Source organism: Oncorhynchus gorbuscha, linkage group LG23 (assembly GCF_021184085.1).
Source record: "Oncorhynchus gorbuscha isolate QuinsamMale2020 ecotype Even-year linkage group LG23, OgorEven_v1.0, whole genome shotgun sequence".
NCBI lineage: Eukaryota > Metazoa > Chordata > Actinopteri > Salmoniformes > Salmonidae > Oncorhynchus > Oncorhynchus gorbuscha.
The window spans coordinates 63016804-63026840 of NC_060195.1; the positions used below are offsets into that span (position 1 = coordinate 63016804).

The window sequence follows — 10037 nt, forward strand, 5'->3', positions numbered from 1 at the left end:
TACTAGTCTCGTATCTCAGCCTCCCGCTGGGACAGAGACAAACAGGACTCGCTTCCAGGAACATACACACAAACACACACACACACACTCCAATCTACAGACCTGATATATAGCTGCTGGCAAAGACTCTTTTACCTTCAATCCCCCTTCTAGTCCTTGGCATATGAGATCAAATCTGTGTGTGTGTGTGTGTGTGTGTGTGTGTGTGTGTGTGTGTGTGTGTGTGTGTGTGTGTGTGTGTGTGTGTGTGTGTGTGTGTGTGTGTGTGTGTGTGTGTGTGTGTGTGTGTGTGTGTGTGTGTGTGTGTGTGTGTGTGTGTGTGTGTGTGTGTGTGTGTGTGTGTGTGTGTGTGTGTGTGTGTGTGAGATAGTGTTTACTACTACAGCCTCTCCCCAGAGAGAGGAAGGCTTAGGGCCATGAGAAACTCTCTGTATCAGAGGGATGATATTCTTCATATTTATGCAGAAGTTAGAATACATAGAGCAGTTCTATAGAATAACAATGAGGCAGGACAGAAATCCACGATCCAAGGTGTACCTCTGGGTCACATGGGGTGGCTCACATTGTGTCGTTCCAGGTGCTTCCAGAGGAAATAGACAGAGAAACGATGGCAGTGTTTTGCCTGATAAGTGTACTTGTAGTTTCCCATAGAAACTGTGCGTGTGTGCGGCATGCATGAATGAGTGTATGTGTGTGTATGTGTGCTATTCGTTCTGGTCAGAAGACTTGTGTCCCTGTAGATCATGGGGATGGAGATGGTTACTGTACTCGATACCATCTACTGTATGCTGCTCTGTACCATCACTCATTCATATATCCTTATGTACATGTTCCTTATCCCCTTACACTGTGTATAAGACAGTAGTTTTGGAATTGTTAGTTAGATTACTTGTTGGTTATCACTGCATTGTCGGAACTAGAAGCACAAGCATTTCGCTACACTCGCATTAACATCTGCTAACCATGTGTATGTGACAAATAAAATTTGATTTGATTTGATTTGATTTGGTTATTATGGGATGGCAGAGGGAGAAGGAAATGGTCCTGTTTGAATACTTCCTACCTTCTTTAAAGGGGCAATCTGCAGTTGAAACTAAAACGAAGCACTCTCCCCTGTTTCAGTAAAAAGCTGAGGGAAGGGGCTGGAGAAATCTAACCACTCTCAAATTCATAGACAGCGCTATGAATGCTAGGACTGACCATCCATGATATCAACATTTTTGAGGCTTTATAGTCTTTGTTTACATTTACTATGTTTACAAACATTGGAGTAAAACAAGCTGGTATTTTACAGCTAGCAGCATACCACCCTACAGCATACCACCCAGCATCTCACTGCTGGCTGGCTTCTGAATGTGACCAGGGTCTGTCCCTCGATGGGAGACCAGATGTTGCTGGAAGAGGTGTTGGACGACCAGTAGGAGACACTCTTTCCTCTGGTCTAAAAATAATATCCCAATGCCCCAGGGCAGTGATTGGGGACATTGCCCTGTGTAGGGTGCTGTCTTTCGGAAGGGACGTTAAACGGGTGTCCTGACTCTCTGTGGTCATTATAGATCCCATGGTACTTATCATAAGAGTAGGGGTGTTTACCCCGGTGTCGTGTCTTTGGCTATGCCGGATTAAGTGATATGACATGCTATTCTATAAAATAATTTCTCCGTAATTAATATTACCTGATTGAGCTAATCATGTAAATGTAATTAACTAGAGAGTCGGGGCACCACAATACATAATGCATTTTGTATTGTATTTTGTATTTTATTATGTATGTCTTCCGTGTGAAGAGACACATAGACCATTTAATGCATTTTGTATTGTATTTTGCATTTTATTATGTATATATGATGCATGGTTGGGTTAAGACTGTTATATGTGGTTGTCTCACTTGGCTATCTTAAGAGGAATGCACTAGCTGTGGGTCAGTCTGGATGGGAGCATCTGCTGAATGGCTAAATTGTAATGTAAATGTAGTGCTATGTTTGTCGCCACACGGGACTGTTTCGTTCATTTCACGTTTATTGTTTTGTATTTCATAGTGTTCAGTTTATGTTTTAAAATAAACATTATGGACACTTGCCACGCTGCGTTTTGGTCCTCCGATCCTTCTCGCTTCTCCTCCTCAGAAGAGGAGGACGAGATCCCTTACAGTTCGTGGTAGATCGAAGACCGTGTTGCCAAACCGTGTCCTTTGTCCTTTGAAGAATGTCTCTGGTGGTCAATTGGATACGTTGTAGTAACGTCGTTGTGTGATAGACGGGATACTCTGTCTGTTCCTTCCTAACCCTCGTTTGCAGCGGCTGTTGCTAACTCAACGGCTAGGAGGTATCTCTTCTGTAGTGAATAAGAGTTCAAAGTTCATACCATTCGCAACCAAAGCTCACGCTGATGTTGGCTTCATTCTGTAGTTATTATCTGAACCATTCTGACATCGGACCGTCGTCCTCACGTCCTCGGAACAGATAGTTATATTGTCGTCAAGGGCTTATATAGGAAGGGAGAGGAGGGCGTGTTTGAAAAGTTTTATAGCCCATGTCCCTTCACAGGGGTGAGTCACTGATTGAGCAGAGCCCTACCTTATGAAAACCCAAATCTCACATTTTAGAAGCTAAAATCACATTTCATCCCATCACAAATAATTTCATATTCAAACATTTAAATTGAACAACAAATCCATGTAAATCCGATAACTCTGATGTGTAGACTTTCCACTGTAGAATTTATGTCATCTTATCATTGATGAGAATGTCTCAGATGACAACCGAACTGACATCATATTCATTAGGTACCACCGCATATATTCAATTGGTCGGATTACCAGAATATAGTTCATTTCCACCCACCTTCTGATGTTCCCAGAATCTCTATGTTAACCAAGGTGTTTGCAAATATAACATCAGTAGGGTAGAGATAGTTAAAACCTAACCCCTGGCTAAATTCCCAATCAGGCCTTCATACCATCACGGCCACCTAATCATCCACAGTTTATAATTGGCTCATTCATCCCCCGTCCTCTCCCCTGTAACTATTCCCCAGGTCGCTGCTGTAAATGAGAATGTGCTCTCAGTCAACTTACCTGGTAAAATAAGGGTTAAATAAATAGTGTTTTGATGGGGTACGACAGTTGAACTAAGCTCAGCTTAGCATGAGGCATTAGGGGGGCAATCAATAGATACATATCATTCATTTATGTCCAAAATGTATGTAGCAACTGTAGATTGCCCCTTTAAGGTCATCACTTAAAACTCGAGCAACTGGCTCGAGTTTTACTCAGAGACAGTGTTGTGATGATGTCAGGTGACGGAGAAAGTGGAACTACTGGTTCACTCTGCCATCTAGTGGCCACTGTTGGAACCACAGTCAACCTCATACCTTATGGCAAAATGGGGACTGTGAAGAGACACATAGACCATTTAATGCATTTTGTATTGTATTTTGCATTTTATTATGTATATGATGCATGGTTGGGTTAAGACTGTTATATGTGGTTGTCTCGCTTGGCTATCTTAAGATGAATGCACTAGCTGTGGGTCTCTCTGAATGGGAGTGTCTGCTGAATGGCTAAATGTAGTGCTATGTATGTATATTTATGTATATTATCTATTTTATTTGTCAGCAGCAGCTAACTACAGAACCTAATAATAAATACTCTCTTCCCTCTCTCCCTCTCTCTCCCTCTCTCTAACCCTCTCTCTAACCCTCTCTCTCTCTTCCCTCTCTCTAACCCTCTCTCTCTTCCCTCTCTCTTCCCTCTCTCTCCCTCTCTCTCTTCCCTCTCTCTCCCTCTCTCTCCCTCTCTCTCCCTCTCTCTCCCTCTCTCTAACCCTCTCTCTAACCCTCTCTCTCTCTTCCCTCTCTCTAACCCTCTCTCTCTTCCCTCTCTCTAACCCTCTCTCTCTTCCCTCTCTCTTCCCTCTCTCTTCCCTCTCTCTCCCTCTCCCTCTTCCCTCTCTCTCCCTCTCTCTCCCTCTCTCTCCCTCTCTCTAACCCTCTCTCTCCCTCTCTCTCCCTCTCTCTCCCTCTCTCTAACCCTCTCTCTCCCTCTCTCCCTCTCTCCCTCTCTCTCCCTCTCTCTAACCCTCTCTCTCCCTCTCTCTCCCTCTCTTTAACCCTCTATCTCTCTCTAACCCTCTCTCTCCCTCTCTCCCTCTCTCTCCCTCTCTTTAACCCTCTATCTCCTCTCTCCCTCTCTCCCTCTCTCTAACCATCTATCTCCCTCTCTCTAACCCTCTCTCTCTCTTCCTCTCTCTTCCTCTCTCTTCCTCTCTCTCCCTCTCTCTCCCTCTCTCTCTCTTCCCTCTCTCCCTCTCTCTCTTCCCTCTCTCCCTCTCTCTCTAACCCTCTCTCCCTCTCTCCCTCTCGCTCCCTCTCTCTCCCTCTCCCTCTCTCTAACCCTCTCCTGCGCTATATATCTCCCTCTCCCTCTTTCTCTCTCCCTTGCTCTCTCACTCTCCCTCCCTCTCTCGCTCCCTCTCTCACACCCTCTCTTGCCCTCTATCTCTCCCTCTTTCTGACTCTCTCTCTCTCCCAGAATTTATCGATGGGGATAGATCATTTCTCAGGCCTGTTTGTGATGTTGTGTGTGGGGGTGGTTGGAGCCATTTTTACCTTGGCAGCTGAACACACCTTCTATCACCTAGCCCTGCCCTGGCTACGACGGTCACACACACTTACCTACTGGTTGCATACCAGCCAGGTATGTACGTACACACACACACACACACACACACACATACACACACACACAAAAACAAACACACGCACAGATCTATAGCAAGCCACCAAGCTGTTAATATGATCTAAGATAATTAGAATTTCACACTTTTAAAAAGTTATTATCAAGGTGATCTTACCACTCTGATCTTAGCAAGGTGATCTTACCACTGTGATCTTACCATTGTGATCTTAACAAGGTGGTCTTACCACTGTGATCTTAACAAGGTGATCTTACCACTGTTATCTTAACAAGGTGATCTTAACAAGATGATATTATCAAGGTGATCTTACCACTGTGATCTTAACAAGGTGATCTTACCACTGTTATCTTAACAAGGTGATCTTAACAAGATGATATTATCAAGGTGATCTTACCACTGTGATCTTAACAAGGTGATCTTACCACTGTTATCTTAACAAGGTGATCTTAACAAGATGATATTATCAAGGTGATCTTACCACTGTGATCTTAACAAGGTGATCTTACCACTGTTATCTTAACAAGGTGATCTTACCACTGTGATCTTAACAAGGTGATCTTACCACTGTGATCTTACCACTGTTATCTTAACAAGGTGATCTTACCACTGTGATCTTAACAAGGTGATCTTACCACTGTTATCTTAACAAGGTGATCTTACCACTGTGATCTTACCACTGTGATCTTAACAAGGTGATCTTACCACTGTGATCTTAACAAGGTGATCTTACCACTGTGATCTTAGCAAGGTGATCTTACCACTGTGATCTTACCATTGTGATCTTAACAAGGTGGTCTTACCACTGTGATCTTAACAAGGTGATCTTACCACTGTTATCTTAACAAGGTGATCTTAACAAGGTGATCTTACCACTGTTATCTTAACAAGGTGATCTTACCACTGTTATCTTAACAAGGTGATCTTTAGTGAGTGAATGTTCTCTCATCTGTGTTGTATCATCTATCTGTTGACAGAAGATCCATCGAGCCCTGAACACCCCTTACGAGGACGTAGGGAAAGAGTTGATTGGCCTGGACCACAAGTAGAGAAACACTGATCAATACTGTCTATATTAGAGTATAGGTTATAAATACTGTCTACGTTATAGTATAGATTATCAATACTGTCTATATTAGAGTATAGGTTATAAATACTGTCTACGTTATAGGATAGGTTATCAATACTGTCTATATTGGAGTATAGGTTATAAATACTGTCTACATTAGAGGATAGGTCATCAATACTGTCTATGTTATAGTCTAGGTGATCAATAGTTTCTATATTAGAGTATAGGTTATCAATACTGTCTATATTATAGTATATGTTATCAATACTGTCTATATTATAGTATAGGTTATCAATACTGTCTATATTATAGTATAGGTTATCAATACTGTCTATATTAGAGTATAGGTTATCAATACTGTCTATATTATAGTATAGGTTATCAATACTGTCTATATTATAGTATAGGTTATCAATACTGTCTATATTAGAGTATATTCTATCAATACTGTCTATATTATAGTATAGGTTATCAATACTGTCTATATTATAGTATAGGTTATCAATACTGTCTATATTATAGTATATGTTATCAATACTGTCTATATTAGAGTATATTCTATCAATACTGCCTATATTATAGCATAGGTTATGAATAATGTCTATATTATAGCATAGGTTATCAATACTGTCTACATTAGAGTATAGGTTATCAATACTGTCCACATTAGAGTATAGGTTATCATTACTATCTATTACAGTATAGGTTATCAAGACTGTCGAAATTACATTATAGGTTGTCAATACTGTCTATATTACAGTATAGGTTATGAATACTGTCTATATTACAGTATAGGTTATCGATATTGTCTACATTAGAGTATAGGTTATCATTACTATCTATTACAGTATAGGTTATCAAGACTGTCAAAATTACATTATAGGTTGTCAATACTGTCTATATTACAGTATAGGTTATCAATTCTCTCTATATTACAGTATCAGTTATCAATACTGTCTATATTACAGTATAGGTTATCAATACTGTCTATATTACAGTATAGGTTATCAATTCTATCTATACTACAGTATCAGTTATCAATACTATTTATATTACAGTATAGGTTAACAATATTGTCAATTTTACCTCTCTTCTCTCTCTCTCTCCCCCCCATCTCTCTCTCGCCCAGTCCCTCCCCTTGTGTCTCTGACAGCTGCAGCCTCCACAGACACCAGCAGCCTCGCCCTCCTCCTCCTCCCCCGTCTTCCCCCCCTCCTCCTCAGCCCTCCTCTCCTGCCCGGGACATCAAGGAGAACAAGAGGGTCCACTTTGATCTGGAGAGTCTACACAGCTACCGTCTACACACACACACCGCCTCGTTCTGGGGACGTCCTGGCATGGTGGGGCGACACGGCCTGGGAGGTACACACTCACTCTAACACACACATTTGTTTTACCGTCCTTGTGGGGACCAAAACATTTATTCCAATTCAAAATCCTATTTTCCCTAACCCCTAATCCTTACCCTTAACACCTAACCCTAAAACTAAACCTAACCCTATCACTTAACCCTAGTTCCAACCCTAAACCTAAGCACTAAGCCTAAAATACACGTTTTCCCTGTGGGGATCAGCGAAATGTCCCCAGAATTTTCCTTGTTTTACTATCCTTTAGTAGAACTTCTGGGACCCACAAGGATTGTAAAATCAAACCACACACACGCTTTACAAGCTTTATTTGAATCCACAAATCACATTCCCTTCAATGAGATTCAGAGAAAAGGTCACATAGTTTCTGTCTTCCCCTGTCTGTTCCAGGGTGTCTGGGTGGTTTATCTCCTCCTCAGGTTAGCCTGCATGCTAACGGTGGCCCAGCATCGGCCCTGGCCTCCCCCGGCCTGGTCCTGCCTCCTCTGGGGAACCCAGGCAACCAGGCTTTCCTGTGGGAGGGAGAGCTCCAGGAGGTCCAGGGGAGGATCGAGACGTTCACAGCCCAGCTGAGAGACGCCGTGGCCAGGAGGGCCGAGATACAGACCTGCCTGGAGAACCATAAAATGAACCAGAGCACAGCTACTGCTGTCAAACTGGAGAAAGACAAGGTTGGCCAGTCACAAAGCCTGGAGAGAGTGAGAACCAACGCAGAGAAAGATAGAACCAAGGAAGAGAGAGAGGGGATCAACCAGGAGAAAGATAGAACCAAGGAAGAGAGAGAGGGGATCAACCAGGAGAAAGATAGAACCAAGGAAGAGAGAGAGGGGATCAACCAGGAGAAAGATAGAACCAAGGAAGAGAGAGAGGGGATCAACCAGGAGAAAGATAGAACCAAGGAAGAGAGAGAGGGGATCAACCAGGAGAAAGGGATGAGTGGCATATCAAACCTCTGTAGCAGCCTGGACAGAGACAGAGACAGAGACAGAGACAGAGACAGGACAAGCAGGGACAGATCCACTGTGAGACAAACAGCCAGACAGGACACAGATAGGGACAGACTGTTACACCAATCAGACACTGAGAGAGACAGAGACGACCAATCAAAAAGCCTGGGCGGAAATGGGAGCAGCCAATCACATGCCTCCAACATTCTGCAGACAGGGAGGAACAGCCAATCAGAAGTTCTGATCATCCTACAGAGGAGGAGAGAGATCCAATCAAAAACCTCTGCCAGCCTGGACAGAGGGACAACCAACCAATCAGGTGCTGTCAATACACTGCAGGGAGAAAGAACTGTCCAATCACGTAACTCCACCAGTCTGGAGAGAGGAAGAGCCAGGCAATCAGGTGCAGTGAAAGACCAGGAGAGGGGGAGAACTGTCCAAACACGGACAGGGGCTGGTCTGGACAGACTGAGAGCTAGCCAATCCAGTGCCTGCACTGGGAATCTGGTTAGAGAACGTCCCGCCCCCGTGGACACCCAGAAGAGTTTGTGTTAGTCGTTTGATTGGTTATTTATTGGAACACAATAGACCAATCAGAGGACTGGAAAAGAATCTAACAGGTCCAAATGGTTTACAAGGCAGAGGATGAAGTAAACATTATCAGAGTTTTAAAAAACAATGACAGAGATGTGGCACTGGTCCATTTGCCTCTGATGTCAACGGCTGCTGTCTGTTAACAAAATGTCTGATCAGAACTTTACCCATCTACTGTTTGTCTCCACTGGGTGTGTTTCCTTTTTGTTTCTAACGACTAATTGCTCTCTCTCTCTTCATCTCGTACCCCTGGGTTGTGTTCACTAGGAACCAAACAGAACCAAACAGAACAAAACGGGAAGGGACCTACCTGATTTTGTCCAATAGAATCTCTTGTTTTCGTTGCAGAAGGTTTTTTGTTTGGAGCGAACGGTTTCCGTTGCAATGGTTTGTGACTACTGTATACACCCCAGGTCTGTAGTCAGTTCTCAGTGGGTCATTCAAGGTACACATGGGGCTCCTAAATGTTCAATCAAATGCTATTTCCACCCGACCGGGTAAGAATCTGCTATCCCAGAGGGCAAACTACACGTGTCCACTGTCATTGTCATGACTGATCCTCTATAAGGACCTTGAGTTGGTTTGATACTATGCAGTTGAATTGAATTTACTTTAATGGAATTTGTATGTTGGATGTCATGGTGGTGTCAAATGTATGTAACAAAAGTCGAACCTGGAAGTGGATGAAAAAGGTGGAACGTGGAAAGAGAGAAGGCGGTTGTATTTGAGCCTATAGCAGGTGTTTTAGAAGAGATGCAGGTTGCTAGGTGACCTGTAGAGGACTGAGGAGTGTTGTAGATCTGATGTTCTGGTGTTGATGGGTCGTGTTCGGTGTCCCATAATGCTGCCTATAACAACAGCTATATGTCTCATTCTCACACACAACAGAATTATATCAGCATATTATTGGGACTCGTATCATGTTGTTGTATATCATTTCCATTTCTTGAAATTAAACATTTATATACTGGTTTTATTGGAACGAATTACCACAGACTGTAATGACAGTCTATACCACAAGGTGGTGCCTGGATCTCCCTCTCTCTCACACACACACACACACACACACACACACACACACACACACACACACACACACACACACACACACACACACACACACACACACACACACACACACACACACACACACACACACACACACACACACACACACACAACCCATTCAACTAAGCAACTGAAACATTCTTTGATGGATGAGGAGGAATAGATTATTTCACAATCATAGTAGTAACAATTTTAATTCCATGCCTTTCCCACAATTCTGTGATATTTAGCAACACAGAGACCCCCCCAACACATACACACACTCACACATAAAGGTGTGCACACACACAGACACAAT

At 43.0% G+C, this 10037-nt stretch overlaps 1 protein-coding gene across 1 annotated transcript in view; it reads left to right on the forward strand.

The window, feature by feature from the left end:
- The window catches only part of LOC124010711 (glutamate receptor ionotropic, NMDA 3B-like), a 75290-nt gene extending 65647 nt beyond the window's left edge, over positions 1–9643 (forward strand). Inside the window, exons 17-20 of the mRNA XM_046323360.1 lie at positions 4532–4696; positions 5672–5739; positions 6893–7125; positions 7521–9643. Coding sequence (XP_046179316.1) covers positions 4532–4696; positions 5672–5739; positions 6893–7125; positions 7521–8632 — 1578 coding nt within the window. The 3' untranslated portion in view covers positions 8633–9643. The remainder of the gene's footprint in view (positions 1–4531; positions 4697–5671; positions 5740–6892; positions 7126–7520) is intronic.
- The last annotated feature ends 394 nt before the right edge of the window (positions 9644–10037 follow it).